This window comes from Eleutherodactylus coqui, chromosome 3, assembly GCF_035609145.1.
Source record: "Eleutherodactylus coqui strain aEleCoq1 chromosome 3, aEleCoq1.hap1, whole genome shotgun sequence".
Classification (NCBI taxonomy): domain Eukaryota; kingdom Metazoa; phylum Chordata; class Amphibia; order Anura; family Eleutherodactylidae; genus Eleutherodactylus; species Eleutherodactylus coqui.
This window is the reverse complement of record NC_089839.1, coordinates 269,578,412-269,606,282: the sequence shown is the minus strand read 5'-3', so window position 1 is coordinate 269,606,282 and position 27,871 is coordinate 269,578,412. Positions and strand designations below refer to the sequence as shown.

The window sequence follows — 27,871 nt, the reverse complement described above, 5'->3', positions numbered from 1 at the left end:
TGTGTAGGTGTTATGTCTCTCTGCAGCTTGCTGTGTGAGTAGTGTCTTGTCATCTTGCTTTGCAGCTTGCTGTGTGTTCTGTTGTGTTTGGGTTCCAGGCTGTGTGAACTGTGTCCAGTGCTACCAGATCTTGCGTCTTGCTAGTGTAGACTAGCAAGACACGAGGAGCCTTGTAGCGGCCTTGCAGCTTAAGTTCATTGGCCAATGCATGAACCAATCGCTCGTCTTTATATTCAGCGTTTTCATCTGCTTTAGCATGCAAGGTAAGTGTTTTTGTACATTTGGTTTGTCCGTTCTTGTCCTGGTTCCTATTCTGAGAGAACCAGGGCCAATGTTCCAGTTTGGGGCTGCCTTTATTTAGGCGATTGCCCCACTTGTAGGTAGGGCCTCACCATCTTCTCTTCAGCACAGGGTCAGTTTCCCCTTACGTGTTTTGCATACCAGTCTGTAGTTTTCCCCTCAGTCTGTCGGTATGCCAGTTGTTCCAAATCCCTGTCCTTTGATCACGTTCGTGTGGGCCTGGTGCTTATTTGCCCACACGAAAGTAACAACCACTCTGCTCATGGCCAAGGACATTACTTACCCCCCGGATCCTCTGCATGGCTGTGCGGGTCTTCCATCTTCTCCACTGCTTTATTGTGTGATCTGCGGCCTTTCTGCAGTGTCAGCTGCTGGCAGGCCGCGGATCGGACGGCATCCATTGACTTCAATGGAGCATACTGCAATTTGTTTTCTGGACTAAAAGATCCGCAAAATACATAGGTGGACGCCAACTCTAGATTCTGCAATGCAAATACGCCCGTGTACAGGCGGCCTCTTACTGCTTTTGGTTTGAGCAGCATGAATCTGAGGACACAATCCCTTTAGGCATTCTCTATAGACCTCAATGGGCAAATGCTAGCTGCAAACAAGATGAACAGAATGCATTCTGCATTTTTAAAATATGTGCAGCTTTTATACATCCGTGTAATTAGACTCAAGGACTAACATCAGCTCCTGGTTACAGATAGAAACATATGGATGGAATGCTGATGAAACATTCATGTGAAGCCGCCTCAAACAACGTGATCTTCATGTGAGACTACGGCCTCGTTCACACAGGCGACAAAGTTGCGCGCTTTTTTAGCGTTGCTACAAATCGCATGTATGAGAAGATATTTTGTAGCATGCAACAACCCGACACAAAAACCGGGTCCAGCGATATGCATGCGACTCGTGAGGTTTTGTAGCCCACATTTCCCTATGGAGCCTTCCTCTCTGTTGCATCGCATCAAACAAAAACGGAGTTTTCGTGCGGTGCAATGCTACTTTGACAGTAGGAAATCCTACCATCAAAGCCCTAGCTGCAGAGAAAAAATACACATACATCACCTTACAAGTGCTCTCTGAAAACCCTGACTGACTGGCTGACTGACTCGCCACTAACTTCTCTAACTTCTCGATGTCGTACAAACATGAAATTTGGGATGATCACTCTTCCGGTCCTAAATAGGAAAAGTAAAGGGGTCAAAACTTGATTATTCAATGCTAAGTGCAAAAGTATTAGCACCCTTGTGGAATGTACCAAATTTATTTCTCTAACTTTACTTCTCTAAAGTAACCTTGACTTCATAAAACTTTCTGTGCGAACATGTAAACATCTGTATCAAATGAACTCAAGCGAAGCCGGGTATATTAGCTAGTACTGAATAAATATATGTACATAAATCTTACCAAAGATTTTATTAATTTCCCCAGACTTGTTTTATCGCCCGGACGCTGTAACAACAAAATGCATTTTATTAAATGAATGTAACGACTTTCCTCTCTAGATGGACAGTAATTTCCCCCTGTGTATGTCTGTGTCAACTGTCGGGCTACTAGTCTAAATTTTGTGTTTCCCATGCATTAATGGGGGACCCCAAAACTTATTTGTTACGTAGGTCATTTGTGACCCCTTAGGTTATGCTTTATCTTTCCTCTTTAACCTTACTTATCTTCAAAAACAACAGGAAAGTACACTGTGTACTAATGTGTATACAGGGTGACTTTAACACACTGTATATACCTTAGACATCTGAATGATACATTGCTACATTCTCTTGTTCGTTTCTTCTACAGACTATACAGTTCATATTTATAGGAAGGTGATGTGTGTTTAAGGATTTACTCATGATTTTCAACTAACCAATTTAGCAACATAAAGAATATATTTTGTACTTTACCGCACATTTAAGGTTCGTCAATGCGGATAGTGTGGACTGAAAAATATAATTCAAAAATTAGTCAATTAGCTTAAAAATCTGCAAAGTATTTTGATATAAATGCAGTGCAGGTTTATTGTTCATCCAATTGGCCTGTTGCTGAGTTTTACTGTCGTGTTCTCTGATCCAGTAACAAGCAGAAACAATCAGATATGTCTTACCAAATAGCGGTAACCAGAACTATAAGTCAACTTTCAATAAATTGACCACTTTATATTTTAATAACAGAATTATTGTTTGTATAACAAGTATATAAGTTCCATGTAGCATTTTCAGGTCCACCCTCCCCTCTCCATCTGGGGGTTCCATCGTCTATCTCCATGATGCTTTTCTATCTAGCTGAAAAGATTGAGAAGGATGGAAAACTATTGAAATGAAGATCAAAGCGGTTTATCTTAACCGATAAACCCTGTGGTTCCATCCCAGTTTCTGTTTCCGCCAAGCCGCCGGATCTGTTCGCAATGCAGATTTAAACAGGTACGTGCGCCTGCTGGCCGCAGTCGGATCTAGATTCCGCTGCAGGCCCCTGTACGCAGAATCTGACCCGTCCATGTGAGACCGGCCTTATGCTTGACTGAATTCTGCAAAAATAGTGATTTTTGTTAAGTACAGATAAAAAAGAGAGCACTGTGCATACACTGAGATGTGATCATACTGTGCAAGTGCTGCCATCCTCTGCCAATGTTGATTGCACTGTTCCTGAGATAACATCAAGCAGTAATGGCCCTAAAAACCGTTGCTAGGTCCTATAACTTTTTAGTAAGACCATATTTAACCTTAACCCCTTCATGACGCTGCCCTTTTTTCCCCATTTTCATTCCCCCCCCCCTTAAAAAAATAATAACTCCTTTATTTATCCATCTACTTCGCTGTATGCAGGCTTGTTTTTTGCAGAACGAGTTGTATTTTTTAATGGTGCTATTTAGTATACCATATAATGTACTGAAAAACTTTTAAAAAATTCTAAGTGGAGTAAAATGAAAAGAAAAAAACGACATTCCACCATCTTTCAGTGCGTCTTGTTTCTACGGCGCACAAACTGCAACAAAAACGACATAATAACTTTATTCTATGGGTCGGTACGATTGCTATGATACCAAACTTGTAGAGTTTTTTTTTTACTATACTCCTCTTTTTTTTTTTTTAAATTTAATTTTTTTCAATTATTTTCTGCCGTCATCTTGTGCGCGCAATAACTTTTTTATTTTTCTGTAGACGTAGTTCAGCGATGGCTCATTTTTTGCATGATGTCCTGTAGTTTCCGTTAGTACTAATTCGGAATACATACGACTTTTTTATCACTTTTTATTGCATTTTTTCTAGGAGACAGGGTAACTAAAAAAGTGCATTTCTGGCGTTCTTCATTTTTTTTTCGGAAGACGTTCACTGTGCGGGGTAAATAATGTGCTACTTTGATAGATCGGACTTTTATGGACGCGATGATACCAAATATGTATTTTTATTTTATTATTTAATATTTTTAATTATAGATATGGCAAAAGGGGGGATTTAAACTTTTATTACTTTTTTTTTTACAATTAAAAAAACTTTATTGCTCTTTTTTTAACTTTACTTTTAAGTCCCGTTGGGGACTACAATATGCGATACTTTGATCGCTCCTGCAGTATGACGTAATGCTATAGCATTATGTCATACTGCATTCTAACAGGCAGCCTACCAAGCCACCCCACAGGGATAGCTTGATAGGCAGTCTCTCAATGCAGCCCTGGGGCCTTTTAGAATGCCCCCAGCAGCCATGACACCTGCATGGCTCCCCCTATCTCACCGCGGGGGAGGCATACAGGACCCCCCAACGCTGTTCGGGGGGCTTAAATGCCGCTGTCAGAATTGACAGCGGCATTTAAATTGTTAATAGCCGCGAACTACCGATGGCGGCTATTGCCCGCAGCTGTCAGCTGTAATAAACAGCTGACGCCCAAGTTTTATGCAGAGAGGTCGGCCCGCGACCTCTCTGCATACACACCCCGACGCTCCGAGCGGGAAGAGGTTAAAGGGGTTTGATCATTAAAAAAAAAATTCCAAGCAGCCCATTGAAAAATAAAAAAATAAAGCATATTCACCTCTCCTCGCCCACCAGTATATAGCTGAAGGACTTTGGCTTCTGGTTAGGTGGTTCAGTGGAAGTCAGGTGACACTGCGGCCAATCTGCTGGCATCATGGTACATCGTGGGCCATGTGAGCCATTCAGCTGCATACCAGGGAACCGAGGAGAGGTGAGCATGTTTTATTTTATTTTTTTTCTGCCAGGCCCGGTGCTTGGAATTTTTTTTTGTAATGATGAAACCCCTTTAATTTCTATTCTTTGACAATAGGTTAATAATTTTTAGGAGAGTTCTGTCTCTTGGCACCCCCACCAATCCTTTGTTTGAAAGTATCACTTTCCTGGAGTGAGCAGTACGGCCTCTTAATTGTACATGGCGTAGCGACTGTCCTTGGAATTGTGATTCAATGCTGTTTACTTGAAGGGAGTGAGCTGCAGAAATCCAATGTGACCAATGAACCTGAGTGTGGGACTTGGGGTTCATTCACACGGGTGTATTGTCACCGCGTATTACGCACATGTATTTCCCATGCGTAATAGACAATGGACTTTCATTCTTCCATTCGCACCCGTGTGTGACCACTGTGTATTGATACGCAGGACAAATAAATCGCAGCATGCTCTATTTCTCTGCATATCATGTGCGGCCCATGGATATGCTGTATATGAAATGCTGTCCATACGCATACACTTCGTAGGAGCAGTGTTTTGATAAAAAAAAAACTCACACTGCATATGTCCCTGACATCAGACTCCCGGGCATGTGCAGTGGCAATCACAGCCCATACGTGGTCTCTACTGGCAGAGCGTATAGGCTGCGATATGTACAACACTGGGAGTTCCGTAGCGTTGTACACATACGGCCATCTGAACGAGCCCTTAAAGAGAGGCCACAGAGCTCGTTCGAGTATCACAGTCCTTCCAAACAACTGATGGCCAAGATGCTGAGAGTTTGGTACTCAACCATCTGATATTGATGACATAACCTGTATGTCTAACATGTACCGGTTAGTCTCTATCTAAATAGTGGTAAAACTTGTATTGCAGCCTTGAAATTTTAGCTGGACGGTGGAAATTTTAGCTGGAAGTGCAGAATATTAGAAGTATTCCAATTAGCGGCTGACTGTGCAAACATTAACCACATTAGGTGAAAATGGAAGTCTATAAAAGTGAATACTTACCTTTGCAGTGTCGGTTACACCCTAAAAGTACATAAAAAGGTAGATGAGATAACAGATGACCACTTCGAGAATTGCCCTACCTGCGCTCAGTCATAAGAAATCTCAGGATCATCAGATTTATCTTCTAGGTTTCTCTGTATAATATTTATCCATTTTACAAACTGAAATGTTCAGATCAATGTTCTATACAAATATGTTCCAGACAGGACATAGTAGGAGAGTCAGGGCCGGGTTATACTGATTTCATTCTGCTTGGTATGTTAGTTTTTGTACTTTTTGTCTAACCGATCTAATTCAATAATAGATCATTTCAGATCAAGTTTTCAATCTTCTTTCAGAAATAGCACATGCAATGCACATAACTGTAAGGCTAGCTCCATTTAGTGTACCATATCATGTACTAAAAAACTTTAGAAAAATTCTAAGTGGAGTAAAATGAAAAAAAAAAACGACATTCCACCATCTTTCAGTGCGTTTTGTTTCTACGGCGCACAAACTGCAACAAAAACGACATGATAACTTTATTCTATGGGTCGGTACGATTGCTACGATACCAAACTTGTAGAGTTTTTTTTTTTACTATACTACTCTTTTTTTTTCAAAGACGTTTAATTTTTTTCAATAATTTTCTGCGTTCATCTTGTGCGCGCAATAACTTTTTTATTTTTCCGTCGACGTAGTTCAGCGAGGGCTCACTTTTTGTGGGATGTCCTGTAGTTTCTGTTAGTACTAATTCGGAATACATACCACTTTTTTATCGCTTTTTATTGCGTTTTTTCTGGGAGACAGGGTGACTGAAAAAGTGCATTTCTGGCGTTCTTTATTTTTTTTTTTGACGATGTTCACTGTGCGGGGTAAATAATGTACTACTTCGAGGGTGGGTTCACACGAGCGTGTTTTGGTGCGTCCATACGCACGCACAAAAACACGCTTGTATTTACAACACTGCATTCCCTAGGGTGTGTGCCTGCAAAGATAGGACATGCGTGCACCATAGGGAATGCACGCATTGTTTTCAATTCATTGAAAACAATGTTCTGCTGGCTCCCTGCATTCTTTTTCAGGGAAGGACTTTACATATAAGCCCTTCCCTGAAAAAGAAAGATTTTAGTGTAAAAAAAAATGCAGGCATTCTCTTCAATCGAGCCGCTGCTGCTGTTGGCGGCTCCATTGAAGTCAATGGTCCGCTGGCACCACTAAATTGTTTTTCAGGGAAGAGCTTTACATATAGGATCTTTTCTGAAAAGGAAAAATTTTGGTGTAAAAAAAAAAATGCAGCTATTCACTTCAATGGAGCTGCTGCTGCTGCCGGCGGCTCCGTCGAAGACAATGGTCTGTAGCACACCTGAATTGTTTTTCAGGGAAGAGCTTTACATATAGGCCCTTCCCATAAAATCAAGTAAAAGTGATTTAAAAAAAAAAAAAAATAGATACTCACCTCCCTTCAGCTGCTGGGGCTCAGCCCTGTCTTTTCCTGCTGTCCCCTGCATTGTGGTGCTGATCTATCAGCAGCCGGGGATTTAAATTCCCCGCCTCCTGAAAGAGCTGAATGTGATTAGCTGAGGTGCTCAGCCAATCACAGGCAACTCTCCCCGAATGCATGACAGGTGAGAGCTGCCTGTGATTGGCTGAGCACCTCAGCCATTTACATTCAGCTCTTTCAGCAGGCGGGGATTTTAAATCCCTGGCTGCTGATAGGTCAGCAGTTCAGCACGACAGTGCAGGGGACAGCAGGAGAAGACGCGGCTGTGCTTCGGCAGCTGAAGGGAGGTGAGTATCTACTTTTTTGTTTTTTAAAACCACCTTTACTTGATTTTCAGGAAAGGGCTTATATTCAAACCCCCTCCCTGAAATCAATTGCCAGCAGCAGAATCTTCCACTGCAGCTGACATGTGTGACAGTTGCGGTAGAGAATTAAAGAATTCCTCTCCGGGGACACAGCAGCGCAGACAGGTAAGTTTTTGTTTTTTTTTACACTACTTTTAATTGGCTTTTCAGGGAAGGGCTTATGAAGCCCTTCCCTGAAAAGCCATTGACAGCTGCTGGGGCTCAGCATTGACTTCTGCCGCTGTCCCCGACTCTGTAGCGCTGCAGAGCTCTCAGCAGCTGGGGATTTAAAATCCCCGCCTGCTGGTAGCTCTGATTGTGATAGTCTGAAGCTCTTCAGCTAATCACAATTAGAGCTATCAGCAGGCGGGGATTTTAAATCCCTGGCTGCTGATAGCTGAGAGCTATAGAGGCGGGGACAGCGGCAGAAGGCAACGCTGAGCCCCGGCAGGTGAGTATTTTTTTTTACTATTTTAAATGGCTTTTCAGGGAAGGGCTTATGAAGCCCTTCCCTGCAAAGCCACTGACAGCTTCCGGGGATCAGCGGGGACTTCTGCCGCTGTCCCTGGCTCTGTAGCGCTGCTTCAGCCAATCACAATCAGAGCTACCAGCAGGCAGGGATTTTAAATCCCGGCTGCTGATAGCTCAGAACTACAGAGCCGGGAACAGCGCTAAAAGTCGCGGCTGAGCCCCGGCAGCTGAAGGGAGGTGAGTAGTTTTTAATTTTTTGCAGTATTTTAAATGGCTTTTCAAGGAAGGGCTTATGAAGCCCTTCCCTGAAAAGCCATTGACGGGTTGCCGGCAGCAGGATTCTCTACTGCAGCTGACATGTGTGACAGCCGCGGTTGAGAATTGAAGAATTCCTTTTGCTGCCTCTGCCACACATGTGGCAGATGTAGCAGCAGGGAATTCTTTTAACTAGCGGGGGTGAAGGAAACATCTGCCTCATGCGGCAGATGTGTTCTTCATGGCCGCGGGGGTCACAGCAGTGGCGGAGAGGTGAGGTTTTTTTTTGTTTGTTTTTCACTAAAATGTTTCTTTTTCAGGGAAGGGCTTATATGTAAAGCCCTTCCCTGAAAAAGAATGGGGAGGGCCGGCAGAGCATTGTTTTCAATGGAGCCGCCGGCAGCAGCCGCAGCTCCATTGTAAACAAGCATGCGGCTGTGTTCACGCATGTTTTTGCTTGCACCCAGGTGCGGACGTATGTGCGCACCTAAGTATGCACAATACACGCTTGTGTGAAGGTACCCTGATATTGATGACATAACCTAAGGATCAATTATTAATATTTAAGTCCTGGAAACCCCCTTTTATAATAAGTTAATATACCTGCGGGCACCATGGAAGAGCACAGGAAAATATCTAACATGTACCGGTTAGTCTCTATCTAAAGACTAGTAAAACTTGTATTGCAGCCTTGAAATTTTAGCCGGATGGGTCAAGTGCAGAATATTAGACGTATTCCAATTAGCGGCTGACTGTGCAAACATTAACCACATTAGGTGAAAATGGAAGTCTATAAAACTGAATACTTACCATTAAAGTTCCGGTTAGATCCTAAAAGTACATAAAAAGGTAGATGAGATAACAGATGCCCAATGCAAGAATTGCCCTACCTGCGCTCAGTCATAAGAAATCTCAGGATCATCAGATTTATCTTCTAGGTTTCTCTGTATAATATTTATCCATTTTACAAACTGAAATGTTCAGATCAATGTTCTTCACAAATATGTTCCAGACAGGACATAGTAGAAGAGTCAGGGCCGGGTTATACTCATTTCATTCTGCTTGGTATGTTAATTTTTGTACTTTTCATCCAACTGATCTAATTCAATAATAGATCATTTCAGATCACGTTTTCAATCTTCTTTCCCTCGGGGTCTGCATGAAAAATATCCTGTCCAGTTCCTTTCTGCCTATTTTATGGACGAGAAATAGCGCATGCAATGCACATAACTCTTAGGCCAGTTTCATACGGACGATCGCGTTTTTGACGCAAGGGAATTGCGGCAAAATCGCGCCTTTGTTCACCCGATTTTTCAGCATCAGCGAAGCTTTTTTTGCAGAATAATCTCACATCACATCGCTGTCGCCGCGATAAGATCACGCGATTATTTTATCGCAGAAATGAGTGGGACTTTCTAAAGTCTAAATCGCATCGCAACGCACATTTGTTGTTTTGAGATGTGATGAAAAGACGGTTTTTTTTTTTCAAATCTCCTGCTTTCTCCTGTGATCCTCGGCACTTCTGTAGTGTCAGCTGCCAGTATGCTGCAGAGTCAGCTTCAATGGAAGCCGTCCCTGTGGGATCTGCAAAAAAATGTAGCATGCTGCGATTTGTTTTCTGGACCAAAATGTCCGCAAAAGAAATCTGCATGCTTAAATTAATTTGCGGACGCCCATGCTTCCCTATGGGCGGCTTGATTTACGGATCTTCCGCGCAGCTGTCCTGTGCTGCTTCCGCAAATCAAACCCGCCTGTGGACATTGGGACTGAGTGTATATTTTAGAGCCAACAAACAGGCATCTTGTTTATGGCTGTTGGCACCTAGGCTAAAGTCGCTGGTACACAGTCAGTAGGAATCGGGAAGGTTATCTCTAGAGAGAACAAATGGATTGGGCGTTGAAATTCAATGTACCCGATTCTACTTTCTGCCATCTTCCTTATACATATATGGCAGCTGCATTGTCCTGTATAAATCGGCATGTTCCGATGACTTTTCCTTAATATGTATGGGGGAATTAAAGGCAACCTGTCACACACTATTGGACCATAAAGTCATGGTGCTTATAGTTTAGGTGGCGTGGAGTCCAGGGAGACGCTTTTCATACTCATCCAGTCTCCTGTTGCCACAGAGTCCCTTGGTGAAGCCAGAACATCCACAGCAAGCAGTGACCTCCCATAGAGCTGAACGGGAATGTGTGCGCAGCCTCCTTCGTTTATGATGCTTATCATTATGGCGGCTTCACACGGCCGTATGCACATTTACGCATGCCTCAGCGCAATGTATTTATACTATGAAGAATCTTTTTTGCGCACATGTTTGTGTACCTCACTGTACTTCCACGCACAAGGTATGTTTTTTTACGTGCGGGACAGAACCACGCCTGATTTAAATGGCTAATTCATCTAATGAGGTCCAGATGTGGTGTTTTTCCAGTGAAATTATGCATTGTGTCATGCATCCCCTTGCGTATCACACACATTTGTGCACCCCCCCCCCCCCCCATCCCTCCCATTGACTTCTATAGGGACGTTTGGTGAACATGCCGCTTTTCTTTTTCCACACAAAATACAGGAAAGTGTAAACTAACCCATTGACATCAATAAGTTCTATTCTCTGCATATTTGCGCACCAAAGGGCCCCATAGAAATCTATGGGAGGGGGGGGAGGTGATCAAAGGCACAAAATACTGCACAATTCCATGAAAAAAAGAACACCTCTGCACATCATCAGGCTAAATAGCCTTCTAAATCAAGGTAGGGGGTGTTGTACACATGTGAACAGGATCTGCACAAACAAATACAGTAGATTGCGCAGACATTTGTACAAATCACCCTTGTTCATAGCACAAATACGTTACGCTGAAGCGTGTGCATTTTCGCATAAACTCTTGTGAAGCCGCCCAAAGCATGGATGTAACAAGAAAAATCGATTCAGTGTGAGCCAAATGCGATCATACAAGTGTCATGCTTACGTATTACAGACGTGCTTACAGAACACATAGGGCCATATTTTTTATGATCATGTGAATTAGCTCTCTGAAAAGCAGCCTAAGATCCCATGCGAATAGGAATTTAAAGGTCAATAAAACGGTAAATAGATGCACTTTTTATATGTTATTAGTGATCGTATGACTAAATGAGCATTGCAGAATTTACTTAGTTTGATCAGAATTTGTTTCTCATTCTAGGGTTCTGCTTAACCCCTTAATGACGCGGCCCTTTTTTTTCCATTTTCGTTTTGTCCTCCCTCCTTTAAAAAAATCATAACTCCTTTATTTATCCATTGACATCACTGCATGAGGGCTTGTTTTTTGTGGGACGAGTTGTAGTTTTCAATGGTGCTATTTAAAGTACCATATAATCTACTAAAAAACTGTGAGCATGTTTTATTTTTATTTTCTGGCAGGCCCGGTGCTTGGAATTTTTTTTGTAATAATAAAAGCCCTTTAATTTCTATTCTTTGACAATAGGTTAATAATTTTTAGGAGAGTTCTGTCTCTTGGCACCCCCACCAATCCTTTGTTTGAAAGTATCACTTTCCTGGAGTGAGCAGTGCGTCCTGTTAATTGTACATGGCGTAGCGACTGTTCTTGGAATTGTGATTCAATGCTATTTACTTGAAGGGAGTGAGCTGCAGAAAGCCAATGTGACCAATGAACCTGACAGTGTGGGACTTGGGGCTCATTCACACGGGTGTATTGTCACCGCGTATTACGCACATGTATTTCCCATGCGTAACAGACAATGGACTTTCATTCTTCCATTCGCACCCGTGTGTGACCACTGCGTATTGATACGCAGGACAAATAAATTGCAGCATGCTCTATTTCTCTGCATATTATGTGCGGCCCTTGGATAGGCTGTATATGAAACGCTGTCCATACGCATACACTTCGTATGAGCAATGTTTCCATTGGAAAAAAAACCTCACACTGCATATGTCCCCAACATCAGACTCCCGGGCATGTGCAGTGGCAATCACAGCCCATATGTGGTCTCTACTGGCAGAGCGTATAGGCTGCGATATGTACAACACTGGGAGTTCCGTAGCGTTGTACGCATACGGCCATCTGAACGTGCCCTTAAGGAGAGGCCACAGAGCTGGTTCGAGTATCACAGTCCTTCTAAACAACTGATGGCCAAGATGCTGAGAGTTGGGTTCTTAACCATCTGATATTGATGACATAACCTAAGGATAGATCATTAATATTTAAGTCCTGGAAAACCCCCTTTTATAATAAGTTAATATACCTGCGGGCACCATGGAAGAGCACAGGAAAATATCTAACATGTACCGGTTAGTCTCTATCTAAAGACTGGTAAAACTTGTATTGCAGCCTTGAAATTTTAGCCGGACGGGTCAAGTGCAGAATATTAGAAGTATTCCAATTAGCGGCTGACTGTGCAAACATTAACCACATTAGGTGAAAATGGAAAACTATAAAAGTGAATACTTACCTGTGCAGATCCGGTTAGACCCTAAAAGTACATAAAAAGGTAGATGAGTTAACAGATGACCAATGCGAGAATTGCCCTACCTGCGCTCAGTCATAAGAAATCTCAGGATCATCAGATTTATCTTCTAGGTTTCTCTGTATAATATTTATCCATTTTACAAACTGAAATGTTCAGATCAATGTTCTTCACAAATATGTTCCAGACAGGACATAGTAGAAGAGTCAGGGCCGGGTTATACTCATTTCATTCTGCTTGGTATGTTAGTTTTTGTACCTTTTGTCTAGCCGATCTAATTCAATAATAGATCATTTCAGATCAAGTTTTCAATCTTCTTTCCCTCGTGGTCTGCATGAAAAATATCCTGTCCAGTTCCTTTCTGCCTGTTTTATGGACGAGAAATAGCGCATGCAATGCACATAACTGTTAGGCCAGTTTCATACGGACGACCGCGATTTTGACGCAAGGGAATTGCGGCAAAATCGCGCCTTTGTTCACCCGAATTTTTCAGCATCAGCGAAGCTTTTTTTGCAGAATAATCTCACATCACATCGCTGTCGCCGCGATAAGATCACGCGATTATTTTATCGCAGAAATCATGGGGACTTTCTCATGTCAAAATCGCATCGCAATGCGCATTTGTTGTTTTGAGATGTGATGAAAAGACTGTTTTCTTTTTTCAAATCTCCTGCTTTCTCCTGTGATCCTCGGCACTTCTGTAGTGTCAGCTGCCAGTATGCTGCAGAGTCAACTTCAATGGAAGCCGTCCCTGTGGGATCTACAAAAGATTACAAAAGATGTAGCATGCTGCGATTTGTTTTCTGGACCAAAATGTCCACAAAACAAATCTGCATGCTTAAATTAATTTGCGGACGCCCGCGCTTCCCTATGGGCGGCTTGCTTTATGGATCTTCCGCGCAGCTGTCCTGTGCTGCTTCCGCAAATCAAACCCGCCTGTGGACATTGGGCCTGAGTGTATATTTTAGAGCCAACAAACAGGCATCTTGTTTATGGCTGTTGGCACCTAGGCTAAAGTCGCTGGTACACAGTCAGTAGGAATCGGGAAGGTTATCTCTAGAGAGAACAAATGGATTGGGCGTTGAAATTCAATCTACCCGATTCTTCTTTCTGCCATCCTCCTCATACATATATGGCAGCTGCATTGTCCTGTATAAATCGGCATGTTCCGATGACTTTTCCTTAATATGTATGGGGGAATTAAAGGCAACCTGTCACACACTATTGGACCATAAAGTCATGGTGCTTATAGTTTAGGTGGCGTGGAGTCCAGGGAGACGCTTTTCATACTCATCCAGTCTCCTGTTGCCACAGTGTCCCTTGGTGAAGCCAGAACATCCACAGCAAGCAGTGACCTCCCATAGAGCTGAACAGGAATGTGTGCGCAGCCTTCTTCGTTTATGATGCTTATCATTATGGCGGCTTCACACGGCCGTATGCACATTTACGCATGCCTCAGCGCAATGTATTTATACTATGAAGAATCTTTTTTGCGCACATGTCTGCGTACCTCACTGTACCTTTTTCACACACAAGGTATGTTTTTTTACGTGCGGGACAGAAACACGACTGATTTAAATGGCTAATTCATCTAATGAGGTCCAGATGTGGTGTTTTTCCAGTGAAATTATGCAGTGTTTCACGCATCCCCTTGCGTATCACACACATTTGTGCACCCCCCCCCCCCCATCCCTCCCATTGACTTCTATAGGGATGTTTGGTCAACATGCCGTTTTTCTTTTTCTTTTTGCATGCAAAAGACAGGAAAGTGTAAACTAACCCATTGACATCATTGAGTTCTATTCCCTGCGTATTTGCACATCAAAGGGTCCCATAGAAATCTATGGGGGGGTGGGGGGGGGGGGGTTGAGGGTGAGCAAAGGGACAATATACTGCACAATTCCATGAAAAAAGAACACATCTGGACATCATCAGGCTAAGTAGCCTTCTAAATCAGGGTAGGGGGTGTTGAACACATATGAACAGGCTCTGCGTGCGCAAACAAATACAGTAGATTACGCAGACATTTGTACAAATCAACCTTGTTCATAGCACAAATATATTATACATGAAAAGCAGACTAAGATCCCATGTGAATAGGAATTTAAAAGGTCAATAAAACGGTAAATAGATGCACTTTTTATATGTTATTAGTGATCGTATGACTAAATGAGCATTGCAGAATTTACTTAGTTTGATCAGAATTTGTTTCTCATTCTAGGGTTCTGCTTAACCCATTAATGACACAGCCCTTTTTTTTTCCATTTTATTTTTTTCCTCCACCCCTTAAAAAATCATAAGTTCTTTATTTATCCATTGACATCACTATATGAAGGCTTGTTTTTTGTGGGACGAGTTGTAGTTTTCAATGGTTCTATTAAAAGTACCATATAATGTACTGAAAAATGTTAAAAAAATTCTAAGTGCAGTAAAATGAAAAAAGAAAAACAACATTCCGCCATCTTTCAGTGCATCTTGTTTCTACGGCGCACAAACTGCAGCAAAGATGGCATGATAACTTTATTCCATGGGTCAGTACGATTGCTACGATACCAAAGTTGTATAGTTTTTTTTTTACTATACTACTCTTTTTTCTTTTAAAGACATTTTATTTTTTTCAATTATTTTTTGCGGTCATTTTGTACACGCAATAACTTTTTTATTTTCCTGTCGAAGTAGTTGTGTGGGGGTCATTTTTTGCGGGATGTCCTGTAGTTTCCATTAGTACCAATTCGGAATACATACGACTTTTTGATCGCTTTTTATTGCGTTTTTTCTGGGAGACAGGGTGACACAAAAAGTGCATTTCTGGCGTTCTTTATTTTTCTTGGACGACATTTACCGTGTGGGGTAAATAATGTGCTACTTTGATAGATCGGACTTTTATGGAAGCAGCAATACCAAATATGTATTGTTGTTTTATGATTTAGATTTTTTAATTACAGATATGGCAAAAGGGAGGGGATTTAAACTTTTATTACTTTTTTTTACAATTAAAAAAACGTTATTGATCTTTTTTTTTACTTACTTTTAAGTTCCCCTGGGGGACTACAATATGTAAAGCTTTGATCGCTCCTGCAGTATGACGTAATGCTATAGCATTACGTCATACTGCATTCTGACAGGCAGCCTATCAAGCTACGCCACGGGAGTGACTTGATAGGCAGTCTCCCAAGGCAGCCCTGGGGCCTTTCAGAAGGCCCCCGGCTGCCATGACACCTGCACGGCTCCCCCAATCTCACCGCGGGGGGGCGTGTGGGACGCCCAAGAGCATTCGGGGGGTTTAAATGCCGCTGTCAGAATTGACAGCGGCATTTAAAGGGTTGATAGCCGCGAATGGCTGATTGCAGCTATTGCCCGTGGGTGTCAGCTGTAATACATACCCCAACGCTCCAGGGCGTAAATGTAAATGTACGTCTTGAAGCGGGAAGGGGTTAAAGAGATGGTGACTGCTGATGTTACAGTGCTGGCACACAAGTTGCTAAGCACCAACTTGCGATGCTTCTTTAACATTATAAAGCTCCACTGACAATCGCATTAAAAAAACGCAGCGTTATCGCATGAAAAATAAATGTGTGCGGGAGCCCTTAAAGGGATTTTCGGAGATTATTAAAAAGTTCACAGGGGTCAAAAAGGAGATAAAATATAGTAAGAAAGAAAACTGTACCCGACTCTCAAAGGTCCCCCTGATCCAGCAGCAACAATTCAGTGCAGTCTGGTCTGGGGCCGGAAGTTCTTGCAGCAGCCATAATCTATTAACTGTTTACAAGACTATTGCAGTTAATCACTTGTCTCAGTGTCACATATGCATGAGTGGTACATGACTTCTGGGGACAATGATTCACTTGTAACAGTCACTGGAATTATGAAAGCCATTTGACTGCTGTAGAAACTTCCTGCCATGAAACGGCGGTGCTGGAGCAGGTAGATATTTGTGAGGAGAATACATTTTTTTAAATTACTTTTCAGCCTCCTGTGAATGTTTTAGATAATCTTGGAAAACCCCTTTAAGCTCTGTTGTTAATTAAGCTGATAAGCTTCTTTTTCTAGACCGCAACACCACGTATAAGATGGTTGGATGTGCGCCACATTAACCCTTTCCAATCCACTGTCTGACGTCTAAAGACATTCTGATTGAAGGCTGTACAGCTCCGATATCAGAAGACGCCCGGCAGGGTATTCTTACTGTATTGTACTGGCCGCACTGTTGTCTGGGGCCTCTCTAGCATGTCACATGCCGCAGTACTGTCTATAGCCAGCAGATGGTGCCATTGTATAATGGCAGAAAGAGAAAGCCCTCTAGGAAACCCTGACTCCAAAATTGGATTGCAAAGGGTTAAATGTGATCATTTTACCAGTGCAAATCCGTTATATAGCTACAGTAGAATCAGTACAGAAGTATATGTTCTTACCGAAACTATCTTTTTCGCACAACCATTTAGTAATCCGTTTACCTGTAAAGCAAAAACAAACATTAGAAGGATTTCTGGATAAAACAAGATGAAAGAAGGAAGAATAGGAAGCATTTAAAGAAACCAGGATGGATGAATACAGAACTTGCACACATATTAAAAACAAAGAAAAATATGTTTATCAAATGGAAAGAGGGGGGAATATCTAAAGAAGAATATAATGCCGTCTGCAGAAACTGTAGGGCAAGTGTCAGAAAAGCTAATAAATTGAGGCTTGCAACAGAGGCCAAAAGCAATAAAAAAGGATTTTGGGGGGTATGTCAAAAGCAAAAGAAAATTCAAAGATGCTATTGGATGCTTTAAAGATGAAAATGGTGAATTGGTTAAGAATGATGTTGAGAAGGCCGAATTTTTTAATTCTTATTTGGTATCTGTTTTCTCTCAGAAAGTAGATGGAACATGTACTGAAGGAACTGATCTTCCCTGTGCTATTGGGGAATAAAAGAATGCAGGCTATCTGTAAACAGAAAGATGGTGAAGGAACACTTAGCTAACTTAAATGAATTCAAGTCTCAAGGTCTAGATGAATTACATCCTAGGATACTAAAGGAAGCAACAGAGGTAATTGCTGAACCACTCGCCATAATCTTTGAAAATTCCTGGAGAACAGGAGAAGTCCCAGAAGATAGGGACAACATTTGCTCTTTTCCAATCTTTAAGAAAGTGAAGAAGGTGGATCCAGGAAACTACAGGCCTGTGAGCCTGACTTCCATACCGGCAAAGATTTTTGAATTAATTCTTAAACAGCATGTATACAAGTACTTAGATAAAAATGAAGTAATTAACCAGAGCCAGCATGGGTTTGTAACAAACAACTCATTCCAGACTAATCCAATTTCCTTCTATGACAGTATCTACTCTGCCTATTTGGTAATCTGGCACTGACTGCATTCACTTTAGAAATAAATTTGCGATGTACAGATATGTCCACCCTTAGGCTGCATTCCCACGAACGTATATCGGCTCGGTTTTCACGCCGAGCCGATATACGTCGTCCTCATGTGCAGGGGGGGAGGATGGAAGAGCCAGGAGCAGGAACTGAGCTCCCGCCCCCTCTCTGCCTCCACTCCGCCGCTCTGCACTATTTGCAATGGGGAGAGGCGGAATGGGGGCGGGGCTAAATCTCAAAACTTAACCCCACCCCGCCCCACCTCCTTTCATTGTAAATAGTGCAGAGGGGCGGAGAGGAGGCAGAGAGGGGGCGGGAGCTCAGTTCCTGCTACTGAACCAGCCGTGTTTCACTGGAGAATCTCTTAGTTGTTAGAAATTAACTTGAACAAGAATGTTGAGAAGAGTAGAGAATTGTAACTTGTATGGAATAAGCCATTCACTAGTAGTGGGTCCACTAATCAGCGAGACCCGCAGGACTTGATGGAACTCTTCAGAATACTGTACATTAGTTTATAATAAGTTATTTAGGTCATATGTCGGATCACTACTTGTATTCAACACATTTTTGTAACACCCTTGATTTCTACAAAATTTCAATGTAGCGAGGAAAACGATGTGTACATAAAGCAGACAGATTGTAATAACATAATGAATAATGAACTTACTAGCCTGCATACTGCATTAATAACGTCTTGCCCTAGTCCAGTTCCAAGCTAGAGAGATAGAAGAGAAAATGTACTTATCATTAAATGGAAAGTCAACATGCCCAATAAACTGTTAAAATGCTAGTCGGTAGTTAGCAATACTACTAACCCAGATGCATACATGTGCATTCACATATATTAATAAATCACTTGAATTAAATTAGTAAATGGAACTTACTATTTGTTGCATTAATATGTCACTGGTCCTAGTTAAACTGTCAGCAGTAGGCTCTACGGTATTATACTAAAAAAAGAGGAAGACTTTATAGTTACATATGAACAAAATAATATACCAGTGTTTGATATTTCAGGTTGAGTTTCACAGATATGCTGAATTATATTCAGTTCATCAGAAAGTTGTTTTGGTGCCCAAGAAATAATGTATTACCTCCTGCCCAGCTATTCATATAATGGTATTAACTACAGTATAGTGGCAGCACAAAAAGCTATTAATGTCAGTGGCCATTGACTTATCATAGTACCCATGTGCTATGGCCCTTTCACACGGGACTTTTGTCATTTGGAATCGTTCAGACTGCCGCAGGAATTTGTACAATAATTGTCCCGTGTAAATGCTGAGAATTGTTCAGTCATTCACTTTCCGCATGCAGAAAACGTAACAACATGACGTTCAGTGTAAATAGCAATCGTTCACCTCTGAATGGCTGTCTGCTTACTGTGAACTGCGGCGGGTGAGGGGAGAACTCTTCCCGACTCGCTCCACCTCCATGCTGGCAGCACTGTGAGTGATGCCAGAGATACTCGCTCCTGCGTGATAGCCCAGGAGTGAGCATCGCTGGGACAAACTGTTGGGCATCGTTTGCCCGACATCCTATCCCGTGTAAAACGACCTTTACAGTTTTGTTGGACTGACACCTCAAATGTTTTTTTCTTGTTAGTCAATGTACAGTAGTTCATAACACACCCTGATAATAGGCTTCATATATATTATATGCGGTTTAAAATGACTTAAAGGTTTTGCCAAGGATTAGAAAAACATGGCTGCTTTCTTCCAGAAACAACGCCTCACCTGTCTACAGGTTGTGTTTGGTATTGCAGCCCAGCTCCAATGAAATGAGTGTAGCAGAGCTGTAATACTACACACAACCTGTAGACACGTGTAGCATTGCTTCTTCAAGAAGGCAGCCATGTTTCTAATATACAGTACTAGTCTTAGCAATTCTACTCAATTCCCCTGCTATCAGTCTCCTTGGTCCCCTTGTTTAGAAAGCTGTCACTTTCTGCCTGCTACAGTACATTAGCAGGGACAAATACAGAATGCCAAAAAAGTGGCATCAAAAACTTATCTGATAATCAATTCCACCCTATATGCTCATATAAACCTCATAAAGGAATGTTCACTATTAACCAGACTGGGGAGGAGTTCATGCTCTGAAGCACTTGGTACAGCCATGTATTACATGGTCTATCTGCATTTTCCTGCAATTGCAAGAGGGGTTGTTTTGATGGGAAAATGCATTTAATGCTATGGGGCACTGCTGCAGATTATCCATTCTATATGTCCAACAAGGAAATTTAAAAAACAAAACCTAAATTAATTTCCATAAAGATATAATAAACACATTTCAATTTTATGAAGAAAACTTACAAGTTCTTTTGTCAAGGGGCAGTTTATGGATTTCTGTAAAATGATAAGGAAGTGAACATTTTTAGGACTTGATTTTTACTCTTTTACTGTTTAATATAATGATGTTTTTTATCATTTAGAAGTTGAATCACATTTTCAAGTTGCAGTTAAATATTATGTTTTTCCATACATATCATGACTTATAAATTGTCATAAACTGTAAAGTTAAAAAAAAGTAAAAAGGTGAATTTGTTATGACTATATTATGCATATTATCATTAGAGGGGTTGTTGAGCGCTTAAACCTGCTCCAGCATTCCTATTAAAGTGAATATAGCAAAGTCGCTTATGTGCATCCCTCTCTGCTCACACTTTGTGACATGCTGGGAATGCATTCTTGGGATCAGTTGCAGTCCCAGTAAATGGACCCCCTCCGATCAGCAAGCTAAGGGATAACTTGCGGTTGTTGAAAGAACAAAACAAATTGTAAAAAGAGTCCTGCGCTCCCAGGATAGCCATGACAAAATAAAGAAATCGTACCATCAAGTGCACCATATACTGATTAGTGACACTTACTTTGAAAGAGGGGAATATGTGGCACAGAAGCCTCCTCCTCATAGTAGTAGCTCATGCAGGTTCTGCTGTGCCAAAGTAATCCTCTGACAAATGTAGTGGTGAGGTACTCTTTAATGAACATAAGCTGGCGACGCATTTCAGTGCGCGACGGGGTTGATGGAGGGCATGTAAATGCAAGAGGCACACCATCTATTTTTTCTTTCCGGTCCCTAGATCAGTACAATCTATCTACAACCCACAGTGTTTCTGCATGTAACTTCTTTCTCTTTACAGAATGGAGGGGCCGTATTCAATGAATAGCTGAGTGCTGCCTGTGATTGGCTGAGCACTGTCACTAATCACAGGCAGCGCCCAGCTGTCATTCAATGAATGGCTGAGCGCTGCCTGTGATTGGCTGAGCACTCAGCCAATCAGCACAGCCATTTCAGAGTGCGGGGATTTTTAGATCCCCTCCTGTTGAAAGAGCTTCACAGCAGTGTTGGGGACCAGCCTGAGGACGCACCTGAGCCCCGACATCGGCAGAGAGGTCAGTATATATATTTTTAGTTTTTTTCACCAGCTAGGGATGATTTTCAGGGAAGGGCTTATATTTCAAGTCCTTTCCCGAAAACCATCGCTGCGGGGGTTGCCTGCAACCCACTGCTGTCTATGGGGCCGCAGCAGCGCCGACCCTATTGAAAGCAATGGGATGGCATCACAGACTTCTGCCACAGCTGGTGACAGCTGTGGCAGGGATTCTTTTACCCCCACGGGGTGTCCCCTCATCACAGAACACTGTGACAGCGATGAGGGGAGTCCCCGCGGGGATTCTTTATGCTCACCAGTTTGGTCCGTGCTGCACATAAGAGGCACGGATGGCCTATCTTTTTGCAGGTGCGCATATTTTGCCCCTTTTAGAGATGAATATCTAACCAGTGCCATAAGGAACCAGTGGTTCTAATAGACGGGCTTTTTAAAACCGCTCATCTGACTGAGCCCTAAAGTATATAAACCAGCCCCTTAGAACTAAGGGCACTCGTTACATTGCTTGTGTTAGAGTATACTCTGTTGTTATACTCGGTGATCTCAGTGTTTAGTAACAGTATTTTAGCTTTGTACTTTTTATTACCTTAGTTTCAGAGATTTAGTGTTCAGTGGTAGTTTTCTCCAGTGTCTCGGACTGATTCTCGATCTCTCTCCAGCAGTGTGGTTGCTTTTTTCAGGGCGGCTCCACTTGAGGGACCAATCTGGCTCAGGCAGTTCTGGTATACTTGTCCATTTAGCTCCCCATACCTCACTATACTTATTTATAGTATTCTTAGCAATTCTGGGAAGACACTGCTATTGGTTTGTATCCGAAACTTGTCATCTCCGATTGTGCAAACTAGCCATACCAGACAATAAGTCTGTTATTGACTCCCATGACTTGGTATACTGTTTTTTTTCAATACAGTTGTATTGAAAAGCACAGCATAGAGCTGAGGCAGAGCTATACTTAATGACATATACTATTCCAATTTTTTATATACCTCTAGTCACTATATGTAGACATATGTCCATTAAATAAAGCATTGTTTTGTGGAGGCCAATACCGTATATATGTGTGTACATGTGTAGAAATGCAACGTGCTTACAGGGGAGTACAGTACTACCATTTTTCTCTCATATACTGTAAATGTATAATCTGTGTCTTTAGGTACTGCTACAGAAAAACCTACTGCGTTATAATATCATCTGGGTTGATAATTGTGATTTAGCCTAATTTTGTATGTAGCTACTATCATTTTTTACATTCTGGAAAACAAGATTACATTCTCTAAAACCAAGTGAAACTTACCAGCGTGCTGCCTAATTTGTTTTTAAGTGCTGTCAGCGTTCCTTCATCTGCTGAGTTCTGTGATAATAATAAGAAATTAGTTAGACTGTTGTTTTTATTTATTATAGTACTCCTTAACCCCTTCATGACCGCTGATACGCCTTTTGATGGCCTCGCGGCCTGGGCCTTACTCCACATGACCGTCAAAAAATGGCCTCACTGTGGAATAGAGCCACGGGCCTGGGGGTTGTCACGGCTCCAGGCTCTCACCTACCAGGTTGCAGTCCCCAGTCATCCGATTGCTGATATCTAACAGATATTGGCGACCGAATAAAAAGAAAAGGTCAGCGCATAAAGGGTGACCGTGTCAGCTCCTCTCCACGATCAAATCACTTTGGGGGACTGAAACAGCTTTCCTGGAGGCTGTCGCAGTCCCCTGACACCTTCTGCCTTCCCCGAGTGTGGTCTCCCTGTGCTGTGCCTGCACCCAACAGTCCAGATGGCAGGTGCAAGCGTGACATCAAGAAGAGACCCAGGAAATTTGAAATTTCTCTACTATCCTCTACCAAAGTTAGTGGAGAGCAGATAGAAGACACCAGGGGGCTTTAGTTTGCAGTCCGCAGGCACGAGTTCGCTATTATCAGTGCAGCTCCCCATACCTCACTATACTTTTTTCTAGTACTCTTAGCAATTTCGAGAAGCTTGTCATCTCCGGTTGTTCAAACTAGTCATACCAGACATGACAATAAGTCTGTCATTGACTCCCATCACTTGGTATACTGTTGAAAATCATATTTTTTTCCTTCTGCTTTGCTTCATTCAAAAATTGTGGAGTCAAAATACATCCCTAGATGAATTTGTTAAGGGGTCTAGTTTTAAAAATGATGTCATTTGTGGGGGTTCTCTGCTGTTTTGGCTGCTCAGGGGCTCTATAATTGGGCAATGGGGCCTAAATCATCTTCAAGCAAAATGTCTGTTCTGAAAGCCACCGGCTGCTCCTTTTGGTTTATGCCACGTTGTGCATACAGATAGAATATTAGAGCCACAATGGATATGTTTCTAAACACAGGACAAACAGGGGGACCAATCACAGGCAGCTGTCAGCGGTCATTCAATAGCTGAAAGCTGCCTCTAATTGGTCACAGTGCTCAGCCAATCAGAGGCAGCCCTCACCCATTCATGAATTTTGAATGCATGCGTTATGTGCACAAAAATTTGCGCTTCAAATTCTATTGGTCTAAAAATCACTTCACAGCAGTGCAGGAGAAGACCCGGCTGGATGCACCTGAGCCCCGGCAGCTGCTGAGAGGTGAGTATATATATTTTTTTATTTTTCACACATTTTAGGGAATCTTTTTCAGGGAAGGGCCTATATTTAAAGCCCTTCCCCGAAAATCACTGCAGGGATTGCCGTCAGCCCATTTCTTTCAATGGAGCCGGCTGTAGTGCCGGCTCCTTTGAATTCAATAGGAGAATATCGCGCTCCTCTGCCACAGCTGTGCCAGAGGTTCCTTAGCTTGACTATATGCTCTCAATGGGGTTGGTGCTGCTGCCTCCGGCCCCGTTCAGCACAAAGTGAATCCCCTGGATGCGACAGCATCCGGGGGGTTCACAATCAAAAAACACTGATGCCGCAGTTACCTGTGATTTCAAAACCGGCGTCCTATAATTTTCGCCGCAGGCTTTTTTCCGGATGTAAAATTCGCATGTGAACACTGCCATTGAAAAGCATTGGTTCTATCTAGTGTGATTTTTTTTTTCATGCGCGAAAAGACGCACGTTAAAATGCCCGTATGACTGAGTCCTAAGAAGATGCTGAACCCCCTCCCAATAGAGATTTTACAATTTCTTAACCTGAATATGTCAGCTTGTTCATGAAAAGACAGATGAGTGGTATTAATCTCGGACATGATAACACATTCCAAAATAAAAACATTTGAGAAACTAGAAAGGGAGTACAATCTGGCCAAAGGGGACTTTGTTAATTATGTACAAATTAAAAGTTTAGTAGTGAAATAATGGAAATCTATCCTTGTCGCTCCCCATATTCTTATACAACCTACTACTTAATTCAACGCACTTCAGTTGTAGTTTAAAATATCTGTACTGTACAATCCTTGGGGAAAGAGAAGACGAAGAGGGTAGATATGAAAAAAATCATATCCTCAACTGGGAAAGAGAATTTAAAAAGGAATTTACCGTGGTCCAATGGTCAAAGGCATTTATTTGGGCCCATGAAAGCTCAGCCTTCACCAGCCTACTAGAAAATCACTACAAGGTAGCCACATGCTGGTATTACTTCCCAAGCAGACTTGCCAGGATCTTTCCAGACACACTGGATCAGTGTTGGAGAGATTGTGGGAAGCCAGAGTCCTTATACCACATATTTTGGAGCTGTCAACAAATAATCCCCTTTTGGAAAGAAATATTTGCATCAATATATAAATTCACAGGAATCGGATTGGCGCCTAACCCCCAGATGGCATTACTATTGCTGGAAATGGAAAAGATTCCTAGCAGATACAGACACATAGAGATCAATCTTTTACTAATCGCCAAATTGGCAATAGCAAGGAATTGGAAGACAACAGAGCCACCTTCCCTTCAAAATATTATAGACAGAATGTCTGAACACGGAACTTATGAAAAAATACTAGCTATTAGGAATGACAAACTACCCAATTAGGAGGCTTCTTGGTCACCATGGATAAACTACTACAATAGGAGAACACAATAATAGGCAACCCCGCAGATTAGGGAAACAATCTCCCCTTAAGAGGATAGGGAAAAGTAATATTTAACTACCTTAACACTAGGAAGCGGTAATGTCATAACTCCCACCTCCCCATTCCATCCTCCCACCTTCCCTCCCTGTTAACAGCCTGTTTACCCAGTTCTAACATACAAAATGACTGCAGTGACTTACATATATAAGTTTATTGAAATTGTGTATTACATTCAAGTTTGATGAGTACAAAAGAGATGTAACATTATTATTGCAATAGAAAAATATTGAAATAATAATTAAAAAAAGAAGACAAGGAATGTTGGAGCTCATAAGCTTCTTATTTGTGAATCTAGCTGTAAGGCTACATTCACATTCAGTACAGGGCTCTAAATTTAATGCCAAGAATAGGATCAGATCTCATAAGACAGAGCCATATCCAGAAATTATAAGGGCTTCCTAGCAGTGCTCAGATTGGAATCCCCTCTACACTAAGAGCCAAGCCAAATGCACTCCGCTTAATTACATAAAGTGTGATAGTAGGGAGTGGCTGAAAATGAATCTTCCAATTGTTAAAACGATCTATGCTGCTTTCCTTATGGTGTTACATGTCAAACCATTATTGTTTTTGTATGGCCTAATTTACATCATCATATGCAGCAAAATGTAAAATAGTAAACATAATAAATTACCTCTCCCGACCGAATCGAGCAGAGAGGATTAAGGAGCTCTAGCACCATGCCTGGTGATCCCTGTTAAAAAACACAAATATTAAAGATTAGCATACAAATAGGAGATGGATAAGTATCTCCCCAATGTCACCTGTTGCAAGCCAACGTCTAATAAGGGTCACTCTGAATGTACTATCTCCTATTTGCATAACTTTCCCCCATGCAGCATTATATGGCTTATATAAGACTCTCTATGCAACTTGACACTCTCCACAAGGAGAAACTTTATTTTATTCCTCTAGACCCTCAGTATAAAGCTTTTAAGCTTCTATATAAGCAATTATTTTAAAATCAGTGTAAATGTAGAGATTTTTATGCAATACCCAGGTGAAATGATAGTGCAGTTAAAGACTAAGTGTTAATGACACTGAACACTTTGGTCTCTGCACCCTAATTCTCTGGTGAAAACTAAATGGGTGCTTATGACATTTTTTTTTACTGCTATAGGGCTTCTCCTCTGCCGGTACTGGAAATTCCAAATACTCCATTGTAATATGACATTTGTGAGAATTTAGGATTATATCATTACTTATTTATTACCTGCTACAGCTGTATTGTTTCTCCATGATCTTTTTTGTTAAAACACCAATCAAAACAAATCTAACCTGAAGGTGAAGGCCTTACAAGCATATTACTATTTAGTTATAAGACTACTAGAGGTGGAAGAGTGGGAATAATATATTATGTGTGAGCATAGAATGAATACCTGCCCAAAATAATGTATAAAAGCGCCACATATCAGCCAAGATAACAGTCTTACATACGCTTTATGTGTTTAGGGTCATGAAAATGTTTTTTTTATTCAAGTTCATTAAGTAGTTATTTGATTTAAAAGGAAAACATACCTGAAGAGTATTCAGCACACATTCATCTAAAGTTTGTAACCCTGTATCGAGATCGCAGTGTCCTGAAAAAAATTATGAACAATATTACATGGGTTAATGAGTCAAGAAAGCAAATAAGCATATATTGGCCCTTTACATTCGTTGGTTTCACTTTTTTGCATGTGTGCCATTATATAAAGCCATTAAACACAGTTATGATTTGTAGCCTCAATACAGATACTTACAAATACATTTCTACCTAGATGCTGCTGATTGGCTAATAATATGTGTGTCAATTTCTCATTGGTGGTTTAGTTGCTTGGCGTTTACAAGCTATTAGTGTGTACTAACCCTCTGTAATGTTAAAGAGTAGAAAGTCTGAACAAGCAGTGCTGCAATGTAGAGCATATGTAATGGACAACCTCTGATGAGGTAGTAAGAGGCATTGTTCATAGCTCTGTCCTAATGGATATGTGAAGCAGTCAGCCCAACAGCTACCAATGAAGTGAATGAATAGCAAAGAGGCAACCAACATATAACTTTCCAGACTACATAACTTAAAGCATTAACCTAATGCATGATATATCATATAACAGTTATCAGCAGACTAATCAGGTGACTTACCATTACTGAAAAGGCTGAGGCCAACCAGCATAAAGATAGCGATGCTCTTCATTGTGCAGATTGGGGAGTTCACCTCAGGTTATTGATGACAACAGAGTAGGCTCCTAATTTATATTGTTAAAGTTGGCTGACATCACTAAAGAAGAAAGGTGGAGATAATGATACTGGGATGTGCCAAAAAAACAATGTTCTTTGACATTTAAAGTTTAACATAACAATTGGCATTACTTAGAAGAGTCCACACTGGGCAAATATCCACTTTATAACTTGTGTTCAAAGGATTCAAAATTTGTAATCACTAATCCCTTTATGAAAGAAGCTTGTTACACCAATATTTCCAATGAAACAAAGCAATGATTAGCACTATGATGAGGATGTTAATTGCCCACCATGAAGACCACCCAGTCCATGGGAAATGAAGAAATAAACA

At 41.5% G+C, this 27,871-nt stretch overlaps 2 protein-coding genes across 2 annotated transcripts in view; both read right to left on the bottom strand.

Moving 5' to 3' along the window:
• AXDND1 (axonemal dynein light chain domain containing 1) overlaps positions 1 to 27,871 on the bottom strand; it is a 563,032-nt gene that overhangs the window by 135,494 nt on the left and 399,667 nt on the right. The gene's annotated exons all lie outside the window — the stretch shown is intronic.
• LOC136619682 (uncharacterized) lies at positions 50 to 27,512 on the bottom strand. Its single transcript, XM_066594445.1, has 12 exons — positions 27,442 to 27,512; positions 26,839 to 26,900; positions 25,955 to 26,014; positions 22,559 to 22,615; positions 20,189 to 20,221; positions 18,758 to 18,823; positions 18,541 to 18,588; positions 16,925 to 16,966; positions 12,498 to 12,518; positions 8,850 to 8,870; positions 5,487 to 5,507; positions 50 to 313 (listed from the first exon to the last, which is right to left on the bottom strand). Exons 1-12 carry the CDS (start codon positions 27,491 to 27,493, stop codon positions 50 to 52), a joined length of 747 nt encoding a protein of 248 aa, XP_066450542.1. The 5' UTR covers positions 27,494 to 27,512.